Here is an 18,003-nt window from a genome sequence, read left to right on the forward strand (position 1 = left end):
GGCCGCTAGCTGCGAAAATCGCGCGATTTTTGGCCGCTACGGCGAAAATAGCCCGGTTTTTGCCCCGGTAGTGGCGAAAATCGCCCGAATTTTGGACGCTAGCAGCGAAAATCGCGCGATTTTTGGCCGCTACCCGCGAAAATCGCGCGATTTTTCCCGCTAACGGCGAAAATCGCTCGGTTTTTGGGCGCTAGCGGAGAAAATCGCGAGATTTTTGCGCGCTAACGGCAAAAATCGCTTGGTTTTTGGGCGCTAGCGGCGAAAATCGCGCGATTTTTGCCCGCCAGCGGCGAAAATCGCACGGTTTTTGGGTGCTAGCGGCGAAAATCGCGCGATTTTTGCCCCCCAGCTGCGAAAATCGCACGGTTTTTGGCCGATAGCGGCGAAATTCGCACGATTTTTGGCCGCTAGCGGCGAAAATTCGCACGATTTTTGGCCGCTAGTCGCAAAATTCGCACGATTTTTGGCCGCTAGCGGCGAAAATCGCGCAATTTTTGGCCTCTACTTGTGAAAATCGCGCGATTTTTGGCAGCCAGCTGCGAAAATCGCACGGTTTTTGGCCGCTAGCTGCGAAAATCGCGGGATTTTTGGCCGCTACGGCGAAAATAGCCCGGTTTTTGCCCCGGTAGTGGCGAAAATCGCCCGAATTTTGGACGCTAGCAGCGAAAATCGCGCGATTTTTGGCCGCTACCTGCGAAAATCGCGCGATTTTTCCCGCTAACGGCGAAAATCGCTCGGTTTTTGGGCGCTAGCGGAGAAAATCGCGAGATTTTTGCGCGCTAACGGCAAAAATCGCTTGGTTTTTGGGCGCTAGCGGCGAAAATCGCGCGATTTTTGCCCGCCAGTGGCGAAAATCGCACGGTTTTTGGGTGCTAGCGGCGAAAATCGCGCGATTTTTGCCCGCCAGCTGCGAAAATCGCACGGTTTTTGGCCGATAGCGGCGAAATTCGCACGATTTTTGGCCGCTAGCGGCGAAAATTCGCACGATTTTTGGCCGCTAGTCGCAAAATTCGCACGATTTTTGGCCGCTAGCGGCGAAAATCGCGCAATTTTTGGCCTCTACTTGTGAAAATCGCGCGATTTTTGGCAGCCAGCTGCGAAAATCGCACGGTTTTTGGCCGCTAGCGGCGAAAATCGCACGATTTTTGGCCGCTAGCGGCGAAATTCGCACGATTTTTGGCCGCTAGCGACGAAATTCGCACGATTTTTATCCGCTACCGGCGAAAATAGCCCCTTTTTTGGCCGCTAGCAGCAAAAATCGGTCGATTTTTGCCTGCTAGCGGCGAAAATAGCCCCTTTTTTGGCCGCAAAAATTCGCGATTTTTGGCTGGTAGTGGCGAAAATCGCGCGAATTTTGCCAGCCAGCTGCGAAAATCGCACGGTTTTTGGACGCTAGCGGCGAAAATCGCGCGATTTTTGGCCGCTAGCGGCGAAATTCGCACAATTTTTGGCCGCTAGCGGCGAAATTCGCACAATTTTTGGCCGCTAGCGGCGAAATTCGCACGATTTTTGCCCGCTACCGGGGAAAATAGCCACTTTTTTGGCCGCTAGCAGCGAAAATCGGTTGATTTTTGCCTGCTAGCGGCGAAAATAGCCCCTTTTTTGGCCGCTAGCGGCGAAAATAGCCCCTTTTGTTGCCGCTAGCGGCCAAAAATGGGGCTATTTTCCCCGGTAGCGGCCAAAAACCGTGCGATTTTCGCCTCTAGCGGCCAAAAATCACGCGATTTTCGCCGGTAGCGTGCAAAAATCGGGCGAATAACGCTGCTGGAGTGCAAAAATCGCCCGGTTTTTGCCCCGGTAGTGCGAAAATCGCCCGAATTTTGGACGCTAGCGGCGAAAATCGCGCGATTTTTGATCGCTAGAGGCGAAAATCGCTCGGTTTTTGGGCGCTAGCGGCGAAAATCGCGCGATTTTTGCCCGTCAGCTGCGAAAATTGCAAAGTTTTTGCCCGCCAGCGGCGAAATTCGCACGATTTTTGGCCGCTAACGGCAAAAATCGCCCGATTTTTGCCCGCTAGCGGCGAAAACAGCTCTTTTTTGGCCGCTAGCGGAGAAAATCGCCCGATTTTTAGCCGCTAGCGGCGAAAATAGGCCCTTTTTTGACCGCTAGCGGCGAAAGTCGGTCGATTTTTCCCGCTAGCGGCCGAAAATCGCGCGATTTTCGCCGGCAGCGGGCAAAAATCGGGCGACATTGCCGCTGGAGGGCAAAAATCGCCCGAATTTTGGACGCTAGTGGCGAAAATCGCGCGATTTTTGGCCGCTACTTGCGAAAATCACGCGATTTTTGCCCGCTAACGACAAAATCGCTCGGTTTTTGGGCGCTAGCGGCGAAAATCGCGCGATTTTTGCCCGCCAGCTGCGAAAATTGCAAGGTTTTTGCCCACTAGCGGTGAAATTCGCACGATTTTTGGCCGCTAACGGCGAAAATCGCCATATTTTTTCCCGCTAGCGGCGAAAATAGCCCCTTTTTTGGCCGCTAGCGGAGAAAATCGCCCGATTTTTGGCCGCTAGCGGCGAAAATAACCCTTTTTTTTGGCTGCTAGCGGCGAAAGTTGGTCGTTTTTTGCCGCTACCGGCCAAAACCGCGCGATTTTCGCAGCAAGCGGCCAAAAATTGCGCGATTTTCGCCAGCAGCGGGCAAAAATCGGGCGAATTTCGCCGCTGGGGGCAAAAATCGGACGATGTTTGCCGCTAGCAGGAAAAATCGCCAGATTTTTGGCCGCTAGCGGCCAAAATCGCGCGGTTTTTGGCCGGTAGCGGCGAAAATCGCGCGATTTTTGGCTGGTAGCGGCGAAAATCGCGCGATTTTTGGCTGGTAGCGGCGAAAATCGCTCGAATTTTGGCACCCAGCTGCGAAAATCGCACAATTTTTGGCCGCTAGCGGCGAAATTCGCACAATTTTTGGCCGCTAGCGGCGAAATTCGCACGATTTTTTCCCGCTACCGGGGAAAATAGCCACTTTTTTGGCCGCTAACAGCGAAACTCGGTCGATTTTTGCCTGCTAGCGGCGAAAATAGCCCCTTTTTTGGCCGCTAGCGGAGAAAATTGCCCGATTTTTGGCCGCTAGCGGCGAAAATAGCCCCTTTTGTCGCCGCTAGCGGCCAAAGAAGGGGCTATTTTTCCCGGTAGCGGCCAAAAACCGTGCGATTTTCGCCGCTAGCGGCCAAAAATCACGCGATTTTCGCCGGTAGCGTGCAAAAATCGGGCGAATTACGCTGCTGGAGTGCAAAAATCGCCCGGTTTTTGCCCCGGTAGTGGCGAAAATCGCCCGAATTTTTGACGCTAACGGCGAAAATCGCTCGATTTTTGCCCGCTAGAGGCGAAAATCGCTCGGTTTTTGGGCGCTAGCGGCGAAAATCGCGCGATTTTTGCCCGCCAGCTGCGAAAATTGCAAGGTTTTTGCCTGCCAGCGGCGAAATTCGCACGATTTTTGGCCGCTAACGGCGAAAATCGCCCGATTTTTGCCCGCTAGCGGCGAAAATAGCCCCTTTTTGGGCCGCTAGCGGCGAAAGTCGGTCGATTTTTGCCGTTAGCGGCCAAAAACCGCGCGATTTTCGCTGCTAGCGGCCAAAAACCGTGCGATTTTCGCCCCTAGCGGCCAAAAATCACGCAATTTTCGCCGGTAGCGGGCAAAAATCGGGCGAATTACGCCGCTGGAGTGCAAAAATCGCCCGGTTTTTGCCCCGGTAGTGGCGAAAATCGCCCGAATTTTGGACGCTAGCGGCGAAAATCGCGCGATTTTTGCCCGCTAGAGGCGAAAATTGCTCGGTTTTTGGGCGCTAGCAGCGAAAATCGCGCAATTTTTGCCCGCCAGCTGCGAAAATCGCAAGGTTTTGCCCGCTAGCGGCGAAATTCGCACGATTTTTGCCCGCTACCGGCGAAAATAGCTCCTTTTTTGGCAGCTACTTGCGAAAATCATGCGATTTTTGCCCGCTAACGGCGAAAATCGCTAGGTTTTTGGGCGCTAGCGGCGAAAATCGCGCGATTTTTGCCCGCCAGCTGCTAAAATCGCAAGGTTTTTGCCCGCTAGCGCCGAAATTCGCACGATTTTTGGCCGCTAACGGCGAAAATCGCCCGATTTTTGCCCGCTAGCGGCGAAAATAGCCCCTTTTTTGGCCGCTAGCGGCGAAAATAGCCTTTATTTTGGCCGCTAGCGGCAAAAGTCGGTCGATTTTTGCCGCTAGCGGCCAAAAACCGCGCGATTTTCGCTGCTAGCGGCTAAAAATCGCGCGATTTTCGCCGGCAGCGGGCAAAATTCGGGCGAATTTCGCCGCTGGAGGGCAAAAATCGGACGATTTTTGCCGCTAGCAACAAAAATCGCCAGATTTTTGGCCGCAAGTGGCGAAAATAGCCCCTTTTTTGGCCGCTAGCGGCGAAAGTCGGTCGATTTTTGACGCTAGCGGCCAAAAACCGCGCGATTTTTGCTGCTAGCGGCCAAAAATCACGCGATTTTCGCCGGTAGCGGGCAAAAATCGGGCGAGTTACGCCGCTGGAGTGCAAAAATCGCCCGGTTTTTGCCCCGGTAGTGGCGAAAATCGCCCGAATTTTGGACGCTAGCGGCGAAAATCGCGCGATTTTTGCCCGCTAGAGGCGAAAATTGCTCGGTTTTTGGGCGCTAGCAGCGAAAATCGCGCAATTTTTGCCCGCCAGCTGCGAAAATCGCAAGGTTTTGCCCGCTAGCGGCGAAATTCGCACGATTTTTGCCCGCTACCGGCGAAAATAGCTCCTTTTTTGGCCGCTAGCAGCGAAAATCGGTCGATTTTTGCCTGCTAGCGGCGAAAATAGGCCCTTTTTTGGCCGCTAGCGGAGAAAATCGCCCGATTTTTGGCCGCTAGCGGCGAAAATAGCCCCTTTTTGGCCGCTAGAGGCGAAAGTCGGTCGATTTTTGCCGCTAGCGGCCAAAAACCGCGCGATTTTCGCCGGCAGCGGGCAAAAATCGGGCGTATTTTGCCTCTGGAGGGCAAAAATCAGACGATTTTTGCCGCTAGCATGAAAAATCGCCAGATTTTTGGCCACTAGCGGCGAAAATCGCGCGGTTTTTGGCCGCTAGCGGCGAAAATCGCGCGATTTTTGGCTGGTAGCTGCGAAAATCGCGCGATTTTTGGCTGGTAGCGGCGAAAATCGCGCGATTTTTGCCAGCCAGCTGCGAAAATCGCACGGTTTTTGGACGCTAGTGGCGAAATTCGCACGATTTTTGCCCGCTACCGGCAAAAATAGCCCTTTTTTGGCCGCTAGCAGCAAAAATCGGTCGATTTTTGCCTCCTAGCGGCGAAAATAGCCCCTTTTGTGGCCGCTAGCGGAGAAAACCGCCCGATTTTTGGCCGCTAGCGGCGAAAATAGTCCCTTTTTTGGCCGCTAGCGGAGAAAATCGCGCGATTTTTGCCCGCCAGCAGCGAAAATCGCACAGTTTTTGGCCACTAGCTGCGAAAATCGCGCGATTTTTGGCCGCTAGCGGAGAAATTCGCACGATTTTTGGCCGCTAGCGGCAAAATTCGCACGATTTCTGGCCGGTAGCTGCGAAAATCGCCCGATTTTTAGCCGGTAGCGGCGAAAATAGCCCCTTTTTTGGTCGCTAGCGGCGAAAATCGGTCGATTTTTGCCGCTAGCGGCGAAATTAGCACGATTTTTGGACGCTAGCGGCGAAAATCGACCTATTTTTGGCCGCTAGCGGCGAAAATAGCCCCTTTTTTGGCCGCTAGCGGCGAAAGTCGGTCGATTTTTGCCACTAGCGGCCAAAAACCGCGCGATTTCCGCCGGCAGCGGGGAAAATTCGGGCGAATTTTGCCGCTGGAGGGCAAAAATCGGACGATTTTTGGCCGCTAGCGGCGAAATTCGCACGATTTTTGGCCGCTAGCAGCGAAATTCGCACGATTTTTGCCCGCTACCGGCAAAAATAGCCCCTTTTTGGCCGCTAGCAGCGAAAATCGGTCGAATTCTGCCTGCTAGCGGCGAAAATAGCCCCTTTTTTGGCCGCTAGCGGCGAAAGTCGGTCGATTTTTGCCGCTAGCGGCCAAAAACCGCGCGATTTTCGCTGCTAGCGGACAAAAATCGCGCGATTTTCGCCGGCAGCGGGCAAAAATCGGGCGAATTTCGCCGCTGCAGGGCAAAAATCGGACGATTTTTGCCGCTAGCATGAAAAATCGCCAGATTTTTGTCCGCTAGCGGCGAAAATCGCGCGGTTTTGGGCCGCTAGCGGCGAAAATCGCGCGATTTTTGGCTGGTAGCGGCGAAAATCGCGCGATTTTTGCCCGCTACCGGCAAAAATAGCCCTTTTTTTGGCCGCTAGCAGCAAAAATCGGGCGATTTTTGCCTCCTAGCGGCGAAAATAGCCCCTTTTTTGGCCGCTAGCGGAGAAAATCGCCCGATTTTTGGCCGCTAGCGGCGAAAATAGTCCCTTTTTTGGTCGCTAGCGGCGAAAATCGCGCGATTTTTGCCCGCCAGCTGCGAAAATCGCACGGTTTTTGGCCACTAGCTGCGAAAATCGCGCGATTTTTGGCCGCTAGCGGAGAAATTCGCACGATTTTTGGCCGCTAGCGGCAAAATTCGCACGATTTCTGGCCGGTAGCTGCGAAAATCGCCCGATTTTTAGCCGCTAGCGGCGAAAATAGCCCCTTTTTTGGTCGCTAGCGGCGAAAATCGGTCGATTTTTGCCGCTAGCGGCGAAATTCGGTCGATTTTTGCCGCTAGCGTCGAAATTAGAACGATTATTGGCCGGTAGCGGCGAAAATCGCGCGATTTTTGCCCGCCAGCTGCGAAAATAGCATGGTTTTGGCCCGCTAGCGGCGAAAATCGCGCGGTTTTTGGCCGCTAGCTGCAAAAATCGCGCGATTTTTGGCCGCTAGCGGCGAAAATAGCCCGGTTTTTGCCCCGGTAGTGGCGAAAATCGCCCGAATTTTGGACGCTAGCGGCGAAAATCGCGCGATTTTTGGCCGCTACCTGCGAAAATCGCGCGATTTTTGCCCGCTAATGGCGAAAATCGCTCGGTTTTTGGGCGCTAGCGGCGAAAATCGCGCGATTTTTGCCTGCCAGCGGCAAAAATCGCTCGGTTTTTGGGCGCTAGCTGCGCCAGCTAGCCCGCCAGCTGCGAAAATCGCACGGTTTTTGGCCGATAGCGGCAAAATTCGCACGATTTTTGGCCGCTAGCGGCGAAAATCGCGCAATTTTTGGCCTCTACCTGTGAAAATCGCGCGATTTTTGGCAGCCAGCTGCGAAAATCGCACGGTTTTTGGCCGCTAGCGGCGAAAATCGCGCGATTTTTGGCCGCTAGCGACGAAATTCGCACGATTTTTATCCGCTACCAGCGAAAATAGCCCCTTTTTTGGCCGCTAGCAGCGAAAATCGGTCGATTTTTGCCGCTAGCTTTATAAATCGCCAGATTTTTGGCCGCTAGCGGCGAAAATCGCGCGGTTTTTGGCCGCTAGCGGCGAAAATAGTCCCTTTTTTGGCCGCTAGCGGCGAAAGTCGGTCGATTTTTGCCGCTAGCGGCCAAAAACCGCGCGATTTTCGCTGCTAGCGGCCAAAAACCGTGCGATTTTCGCCGGTAGCGGGCAAAAATCGGGCGAATTACGCCGCTGGAGTGCAAAAATCGCCCGGTTTTTGCCCCGGTAGTGGCGAAAATCGCGCGATTTTTGCCAGCTAGAGGCGAAAATCGCTCGATTTTTGGGCGCTAGCGGCGAAAATCGCGCGATTTTTGCCCGCCAGCTGCGAAAATCGCAAGGTTTTTGGGCGCTAGCGGCGAAATTCGCACGATTTTTGCCCGCTACCGGCGAAAATAGCTCCTTTTTTGGCCGCTCTATCATGTCACCCCCTAGTTCTTCGCCTTTCAACAGAATGTAAGTTAAGCTTTGTCAATCTTTCTTCGTATGACAGGTTTCTAATTTGAGGGAATAACTTTGTCATTCTATGCCTACATCCTACTTTGTTAACATGCCACCATAGTGACAGTATTGGGCAGCGCCACTCATCCTGTGAGTGGACACACCACCATAGTGACAGTATTGGGCAGTGCCACTCATCCTGTGAGTGGACACACCGCCATAGTGACAGTATTGGGCAGCGTCACTCATCCTGTGAGTGGACACACCGCCATAGTGACAGTATTGGGCAGCGCCACTCATCCTGTGAGTGGACACACCACCATAGTGACAGTATTGGGCAGCGCCACTCATCCTGTGAGTGGACACACCACCATAGTGACAGTATTGGGCAGCGCAGCTCATCCTGTGAGTGGACACACCACCATAGTGACAGTATTGGACAGCGCCACTTATCCTGTGAGTGGACACACCACCATAGTGACAGTATTGGGCAGCGCCACTCATCCTGTGAGTGGACACACCACCATAGTGACAGTATTGGGCAGCGTCACTCATCCTGTGAGTGGACACACCGCCATAGTGACAGTATTGGGCAGCGCCACTCATCCTGTGAGTGGACACACCGCCATAGTGACAGTATTGGGCAGCGCCACTCATCCTGTGAGTGAACACGATACTATACCAGCACAAATAACATCCCCAATAGTAAGAAAACTCACTGTGCTGTTCATCTTGTACCCAGACACAGCTGAGACTTGCTTAACTGTCTCAAATGAACAGTTTCTGAACACAAAAAATCAAAAGGAAGAAAGTTTGGAAATACTAGATACATAATTATTTTATTACATTCATATTACATTTCATATTCTGAATTTGGAGAGCAGTTTATCCTCATTATGACTTTTACAACAAACATTGTTTCAAAAACGGTGTACATTAAGAAAGTATTTATTTCTTCTCTACAAAAACTAAATATATTACCCCTGAAATCAAGTTAAAGTTTGAATTGTCATACATACACCATCATTATTGTACAAAAATTTATTGAATTTTAAGATACATAAACGTCACTGTAAATGGGTTTTTGAGATGACAAAATGGTAAATTCCATTTCTGTACTAAAAAAAGCTTAATTTATATTAGAAATCTAAATTAAGTATTATACAATTTATATAAAATATTCAGTTTGGATTTATACCAGAAAAGCATTAAATACTTAAAACAAAAAAATTAATGTATCTTTGATAAGGAGAGTTCAATATTCCAGCATGAAACATTGCCAACATCATCTTCCAGGACACGCCTGGAGGGTGAACATCTTGGCTATGAAGGCTGGAAGTCAAACACTTAAACAACACTCACACTTGAAGATCCCTTCCACCCCCCCCCCTCCCCCTTTTCCACACCAAAAAAAAATATATATATATATAAATTGTTATATTCAAGGAGAAAATGATTCATAAGGAAAAGAATAACAAATTAATAAACATATAAAGGTGCAGACTTTGCAGATAGTGAATATAGAAATAGAAACTGGGAGACGACGAATTGTCGTACACTTTCGCTGCTGTGATTTAACATTAAATGAGTGTGAAATGAGCCGAGTGAGAAATGTACAGTAATGCAACATATGTAAGGATAAACCAGATTGTTTGTGATGATCAAAACAAAACACCTGTACAGTATATGAATACGTGTAGTGTTCACAACAAATCTGTATGGGCTCGTTTTATCCAGGTAAAACAATTATAAAAATAAAATTATTCAGTATTTTTTTTCTTTAGAAATGTGATCAAAATAAAAAGTGTGCAGTAAGCAATATCAACACTGCCTAAAAGGCCTTCAAAATTTGAATCCTGAAATACAACAATGACTATTATTTACCGACAAAAGGAATAAAATACTTGATAGAAAATAAATTATATGAAAAATACAGTATTGCTTTAACAGCCTCCTTTCCCTACACATAACACTATAAAACTGCATTATGCTTTTCTTAAAAAATATCCTTCTATGCCCCTCCACCCGTGCACGCCTCCCCTCACACATCATTATCCCCACCCCCTCGCATGCCTCACCTCACACATCATTATCCCCACCCCTTGCATGCCTCCCCTCACACCCCTCACACACACAAGAGTCCCACAGGATTCTGTTCTCCAACCTATCCTGTTTCATATATTCGTAAATGATCTCCTGGAGGGTATAGACTTATTCCTCTCAATGTTTGCTGATGATGCCAAAATTATAAGGATAAACCCTTAAACTGCGCAAAAGTCATATGATGTGTGACACTGAAGGGGGTATAATTTGAAAAATATTCCAATTATGTAAAAATTACTTTAAAATGTTAAACAAATCTCCAACTTATTGGCTTCAGCTTCGTGGAACTTTCATCAAAATATTTTCAGAAATTGATTTTAGACGAATATTAATTAAAAAAAAAAAGTACATTTTGTTGATAAAGGGAACAGCTCCTATTAATTTAACTGGAACTGATGAATAATGCAACAATAAAGAGATGCAAACACCTGTCTGACACACAAAGAAGAATAGTAGTAAGAAGTGTCCACAAAGTGGAAATACAGCTGGTACCTTTATAGCATTGCTGAGTAATACATAACACAAATAATAATGAGTAATTATGTTATGCTCTATTTTGTTATATATCATATAAATACATTGCCCAATGTTATTATCAGTTACTTTCAACAATGTCCAAAAAATATTTTTTTAAGTTTTTTTTTTTTAGGTTTTTAGGATTTTTTTCCTCCTTTGTTTATTATTTAAATTTGTTTTAACCTTTACATCCTGGAGAAAACATACTCTTCCTGAACTATGTGAGGCCAGAATTAAATTGGTCAACAAATAAATCAGTTACAACTCTCAGAACTTGGGACTTTGAATTTTTTTGGCTGATTTTTTCAGATTTCAAACTCTATTTTCCTTGTTTCTTCAAGTTGTTTTGATGATTAGGGACCTGATTAGAGCTTTATATTATATAAAGTATACCCTAAATATATTCCCTAAATCATTATAATTATCCCTATATTTTGTGTTTTGGGGGAGTTCTTTTTTCTTGACTTCATTTCTACACACATTGACCTACAACTTTCACATACTTGTGTACGAATGCCAAACAATGTTTATTACAACATACAAGTAAATTCATGAATTAGAACTGCCTTATTTATTGTTGATAACTTCAACTTCAATTATATTTATAATTTCAACATACTTCAGTATCCAAAATTCTAGTTTCTGACTGATTCTCACCCTTTTACATATAGTGTGCACAGCTGTCTGTTCTACAATCCCTATAGAATTGATTTTTCATTAACTCTAAACGTTTGGAGTTATAAATTTTTGTTGTCTAAATTTGTGTGTATTTCAAATGCCATATTGACAATTTTTTTTTACAGTAAACTATACTGAAAACCTATATCCTAAATATATGACAATGAAGATCATATGCTATTCTGAGAACATAATAATACCAAATTAACAGTTGGTGATATTTATATATTTTTGCAGCTGATTTCAAAATCTGAAGTTTTCAATATTCAATTTTATAATTATTTTTTATTTTCTTGTTTTTCAAGTTACACTGGTATCATTTAGAGAAAGTTGGAGCATTTGCCTAGTAGATTATTCACAAAACATTTGAAAGAGTTTCAGAAAATTTTAAAAACTGAGTTCAATGTCACACATCATATGAGGTTTTGTGCAGTTTAAGGGTTAAGACAGAGGAGGACTGCTTGAGGCTTCAAGAAGACCTGGACAAACTGAAGGAATGGTCGAACAAATGGCTGTTAGAGTTTAACCCAAGCAAATGTAATGTAATGATGATAGGTGTAGGGAGCAGGAGGCCAGATACAAGATATCATTTAGGAGATGAAATTCTTCAAGAGTCAAAGAGAAAGAAGATTTGGGGGTTGATATGCCAGACCTGTCCTCTGAAGCCCATATCAAGAGGATAACGTCAGCGGCATATGCCAGGTTGGCCAACATAACGGCCTTTTGAAACTTGTGTAAGAAATCATTCAAAACTTTTATACCACATATGTCAGATCAATCCTGGAGTATGCAGCTCCAGCATGGAGTCCATATCTAGTCAAGCTGGACTAAACTAAACTAAACTGGAAAAGGTTCAAAGGTTTGCCATAAGACTAGTACCCAAACTGAGAGGTATGAGCTACGAGGAGAGACTTCGGGAATTAAACCTCACATTGCTGGAAGACAGAAGAGTTAGGGGAGACATGATCACCACATACAAGATTCTCAAAAGAATTGATAAGGTAGATAAAAGACAGGCTATTTAACACAAGGGACACACGCACTAGGGGACACAGGTCCCCTATTGACAGGGTCTGGTAGCTGAGTGGACAGCGTGCAGGTCTCGTAATTCTGTGGCCCGGGTTCGATTCCTGGACCAGGCAGAAACAAATGGGCAAAGTTTCTTTCACCCTGATGCCTCTGTTAACAGTATTTAACAGTAAATAGGTACCTGGGAGTTAGCCAGCTGTTACAGCTGCTTCCTGGTGTGTGTGGAAAAAAAAAATTGTTAGTAGTTAGTAACAGCTGATTGAGAGTTGAGAGGCAGACCGAAAGAGCAAAGCTCAACACCCGCAAGCACAACTAGGTGAATACAACTAGATGAATACAGGTGGAAATTGAGTGCCCAAATGAGCCACAGGGATATTAGAAGGAACTTTTTTAGTGCCAGAGTAGTTGACAAGTGGAATGCATTAGGAAGTGATGTGGTGGAGGCTGACTCCATACACAGTTTCAAGTGTAGATATGATAGAGCCCAATAGGCTCAGGAACCTGTACACCAGTTGATAGACGGTTGAGAGGCAGGACCAAAGAGCCAGAGCTCAACCCCCGCAAGCACAACTAGGTGAGTACGTCAGTATCTTGCATGCTACCCCCCTCAAACATCAGTATCCCCCCCCCCAAACATCAGTATCCCCCCCCTTTGCATGCCCCCCCCCCCAAACATCAGTACCCCTTCCCCCTTGCATGCCCCCTTCAAAGATCAGTACCCCCCCCTGTTGCATGGCCCCCCCCTCACACATTAAAGCATAAGAAACACACACACACTTCCTCTTTTGAAAACATCCTTCAGACATTAACACAATACTGCTATGCATTCATCTGTATATGAATGATGGTAAATACAATGATAGCCACATTTTGGAAGATGGCTGTATGAGTACATTTGTACATGGCATTTACTATTTATTGGGAATAATAAAAAATCATCTGTGTTTACAACTGTTCATCTCATTGTTTCCAGATTCAACTAGACGCCTAGTCCATCACACTGAATGAACCTAAAATCATGAATTACCTAATAACAAATATACATATATAAATACAAAATAATCACCCATGGTCAGATGTAATATAGCCAAATTCCAAAACACGACGCTTGATGACGTTGCACATTACAGTCGAGTTCTAGACAGCAATTGACTTATAAATAAAATGCTTTGCTTACTAGCACTGTACTGAATTTCACTAATTGCTATCCATTCTATCAAAACCTCATAAAACTGTACCAGTTTACATTATAGTATGATTCAAGGAGACAATGGAAATAATACAAAACAATATAGAACTGAAAGAGTGATGTGGTTCTAAATGTAACAAATATTTTAAAACATAGAAATGCACATGTGACATTCACAACACACTTGTCCTGGTTTAAACAACATGCTGCCAATATGCTCTAATAACATTTGTGAAGGAATGCAAGATGTTTATTCTTTATTAATAATTATTCCCATTTCAAAGGAACTGGGTTCTAAAAAAATCTTAGCACCCGGAAGATCTAACTAAGACACTTGCTTTCTCTTCCAGGAGTCATGGGCCAATGGAAAGGCCAGGATCATTTAAATGCATACATATGAATATAACTATTTCCTCTTGAAACTAATTGGTAACAAACTCCTTATGCCTTATAGGATGTATGCAAGATCACTGGCCAAAACCTCACAAGAGTGGCCAAATCCTCACAAGAGTGGCCAAATCCTCACAAGAGTGGCCAAAACCTCACAAGAGTGGCCAAAACCTCACAAGAGTGGCCAAAACCTCACAAGAGTGGCCAAAACCTCACAAGAGTGGCCAAAACCTCACAAGAGTGGCCAAATCAGGGAAAACGTGCCAAAATCTGTAGCCAGTAAACTTCACTCACAATATCTGAAATAATTTGCAGTCAGGTTGCCATTACTCAGAATATGTTTTCAGTACCATGTCAATACAGTACTGATAATCAAAAATATGTTGCATGCACTTTGTAAATTTGTATGCAAGCAGATGCCAAAATTCACATAAAACACCAGGGTAATTATTTTGAACATAGAGGGTACCAATATAAGCTTTGCTTTTTAATTACTACATTGTTGAAGCACCTGTATAACCAAAATCAGCAATTGTATATATTAAAATAGTAATGACAAACTACGAAACAAATACGAAGATTTTGACTTTCGATCCTAATCACAAGAAGGACGTGGAAATATAACATTGTCCATACTGGCTACCGTTAGCACATATAACTGGATATAGCAATAACTATTATATTTTCTGCCACTCTTTTTTTTTTATTAAATTTGAGTTAGAATTTTCAACTGCTTGGTAAATATATTAAAAAAGTTCTGCTTTTAATAGACAGAATGTTAGGTAACCGCAAGTTATAGTAATGGAGATTGACTATATTAACTTAAATCATCATTTACAGTTTTTGCCATAGGACATGCCTCTGTGAAAACCTGCAGGCAATGAGATCAAAGGTATTGATGAAGTACACCACTGAAGAATATCTCAGCAGTCATCGAGAACACCATATTAACTGGTGAATATACAGATTTCACAAACTATAGAAAACAATTCTTGGACACCACAACTGTTGATCCTGCAAACAGCGTCCACCAAGTACTGTAGTTACCTCATAAACTATTATAAAATTATCACTGATAAACTAATTGATGCATTTAATGCATTTACTTTCCATGAAATTTTCTTATAAAGTTTCTCATTGCACATTTTCATAAATACTATAATTAAGGCCATGGCTTTCATTCTAGAAAAGTTCATATTCTTTTATCAATGCACTATTAAAGTATCTTGAGCTTTGCTGGCCAGTAAAATGTTTTCATTGCTGACAGCAACACATCCTTAGCAAGTCTTCAATGTGTCTGTTCTGCCTTAATGCACACATAACTCATGCTTCTTCAGTCCAATTTCTGGATGTGTTAGTGCCAAACACAAGGCAGCAAATGACTATTATGTAGAGCACTGTCAACTGTCATTACACAGAAACTAGCTAAATTGGATGCCTAATTTTCACTTCTTAGCTGGATATCGAAAGGTGCCATCTCTGCCCGCAGATCCTCGACGTATCACTCCCCCAGATACTGGAGGACTCACACTAAAAAGGAATTTCCAAAAATATTAATGAGTAACAATAACAAATATGAAAAGCAATCATCAAATAATTGACACAGATTATGATGGTTCTGATGAACCTGTATGAGTATGAGCATATGAACAGTGGAGTTTATAGTGGGAGGTGATAGGGCAGTGACTCATCCATCACACTGCAGGCAGCTGTATCATCTAACAACCTTGTTGACCACACCATCAACCAGGAGGCCTGATTAGGGACTGGTCCCCCAAAGACCAGTGTCCCCAGAACAACGCATGGTGAACACAAAGTGGATGGTGATGGGGAAGGAAGGTCATGTGGGAAAATGGAAGATGGTGATGGTCACATTGGAATATGGTGGATGGTGATGGTCACATAGGAATATGATGGATGGTGATGAGGTAATGTGGGAATATGGTGGATGGTGATGGGGTCATGTGGGAATATGGTGGATGGTGATGGGGTCATGTGGGAATATGGTGGATTGTAATGGGGTCACATGGGAATATGGTGGATGTTATTTGTTTTTCCCCTAGGGATATTCCTGCATGGGCCCAAAGCCACTGGCTGGTCCACTAGGTGTTACTTGTTTCTGTTTTGCTTAGGCAGAGTATGATTATTTATAACTCTTATATTCACTTCAGTTTGATAATGATTCAGCTTCCCCCACCCCCAGAGGGGGAGGGGAGAGCCCTGGACCCATTGCGCCAGCAACCCAGCTACTTCTGCTAGATGGGGTTTTAGGAGTTCTTCTAATCTCCTACGCCTGGCCCGAGGCCAGGTTTGACTTGTGAGAGCTTTGTCCACCAGGCTGTTGCTTGGAGCAGCCTGCAGGCCCACATATCCACCACGGTCCAGTTGGTCCGGCACTCCTTGAAGAAAACTATCTTGTTTTCTCTTGAAGATGTCCACGGTTGTTCCGGCAATATGTCTTATACTCACTGGGAGGATATAGAACAACCGTGGACCTCTGATGTTAATACAGTGTTCTCTGATTGTGCTTATGGCACCCCTGCTCTTCACTGGTTCTATTCTGAATTTTCTTCCATATCATTCACTCCAGTATGTTGTTACTTTACTGTGCAGATTTGGGACCTGGCTCTCCAGCATTTTCCTCCTGTATATTATTTGATATCTCTCTCCAGTTCGTCGTCAGCTAATGCGAACCGGAATGGACATCTTCTCTGGCCTCACTTTCCAAGCAGTGTTTGCCTTCGTGATGTCCTCTGTGATGTCAGTGTGTTTGGTGGCCAGGTGTTCTCAACAGTACCAGGACTGCATGCACTTATAGGCCTCCTCCCAAAGGGGGGAGCCCTGGACCCACCACGCCGGCGACCCAGTCACTCCAGTTTAGAGGCCAAGTATCAACCACTCATGATTCGTCTAAAATCAACCATGATTTTAGACGAATATTTAAAAAACCAGCATTGAATGTAACGAAACGCCATTTTCTGGGTGAGACCTGGAGGCTCCCCAGAGCTTATCCAGGCTGATGTGCTACTATCAGACTTTGGTATCAGTCATGTGTATGGAGTTCTGTGGGCCTACCGAGGACCACGAGCCAGAACCTGGCCCCCTCAGAGAGGCATGGGGAGCAATGGCCTATAGAAACCCCTGTGTGGTTGGAAGCATTCTATATCTGCCATCGACCGGGTCAGGCACCCAGAAAGCGCCCCAAAGCAAACCCCTATTCTGGTGAAAATTGCTACCAAAAGCCGAACAAGTAGATAGAACCCCCTAAAAAGAAACAAGCAAATGAGCATAACGTCACACATCACCGCGCCGCTGTTTGCACAGCTTTCCCCCCCCCTCTACAGGAGGGGGAGGGGGGGGAGCCCCAGACCCTCGCGCCGGCTATCCACCCTTCAGTTCCGAGGCTGGATGTCAAAAGACACCAAAAAACGCCAACTGGAGGGAGGGAGGGATGCTGGGTCTCACCCAAAATATGGCATTTCATTACATTCAACACTGGTTTTCTGGGGGAAGTCCCGTCGGCTCCCTGGAGCTACCTACCCAAAGATGAAAACAAGAGGGACCTAATCCGGGAGGCGGAAGATGTACACCCCTAATGCGAAGCAGAGACAAAAACTGCAACTGCCAACCCAAGGCCACACAGGCCCGACAAGGCCCAGGAACATCAACGAAGGAACGCAAAGCCAACCAGCGAACGACGTGGGCACGGGGACAGAGCACGCTGGCAGGACTGAACCATCCTGAGGACGACCTGAGAGAACCACACCCTGGAACAGGGAAGAGGGGGAACTCTGAACAACCCAAAGCAGGACCCCAGTCATGGCATGCCAAGCATGGCGCAATGCCGCAATCGAACACAAAACACGATGCACCCCCGGCCAGACCCATCAAGCATCGAACAACCCAAGGACCCCTCCAGAAATCAGCAGTGCCAATCTTCGCCAGAAAAGAAGGAGACGGCTACACACGAACAAACCTATCAGGAGAACCAAAAGAACCGAAACCCAGGCGCCGGAGGAGGGCATGAAGCACTCCAACCCGACCCCCAGAGACCAACTCCAACAAGAAAAAGAGCCTCGGAAAACAATTCGGAACCAAAGGGGGCCAACACAAACTGAGAAGAGGAAAGAGCACGCAATCCAAGAATTAGGATGGCTCAAGCGGCGCAAGAGCAGGCCGGAGGTGAACCATGCCAGAGATGGCTTGCGAAGCAGTGCCGAGGCAACTTTCAAAACCAAAGCAACCCAGAGCGGCTCTGCCAGCGCCACACGAGACTAGGTGA

At 46.3% G+C, this 18,003-nt stretch overlaps 1 protein-coding gene across 4 annotated transcripts in view; it reads right to left on the reverse strand.

Moving 5' to 3' along the window:
- Positions 1–8,643: 8,643 nt before the first annotated feature.
- dco (discs overgrown) overlaps positions 8,644–18,003 on the reverse strand; it is a 248,872-nt gene continuing 239,512 nt past the window's right edge. For 3 of the 4 annotated variants that reach the window (XM_069307058.1, XM_045758335.2, XM_045758334.2), the window contains one exon: positions 8,644–15,251. In XM_069307058.1, coding sequence (XP_069163159.1) covers positions 15,167–15,251 — 85 coding nt within the window. In that variant the 3' untranslated portion in view covers positions 8,644–15,166. The remainder of the gene's footprint in view (positions 15,252–18,003) is intronic. The other variant, XR_011223281.1, reaches the window with a different exon arrangement.

This window comes from Procambarus clarkii, chromosome 59 (assembly GCF_040958095.1).
Source record: "Procambarus clarkii isolate CNS0578487 chromosome 59, FALCON_Pclarkii_2.0, whole genome shotgun sequence".
Lineage (NCBI taxonomy): Eukaryota > Metazoa > Arthropoda > Malacostraca > Decapoda > Cambaridae > Procambarus > Procambarus clarkii.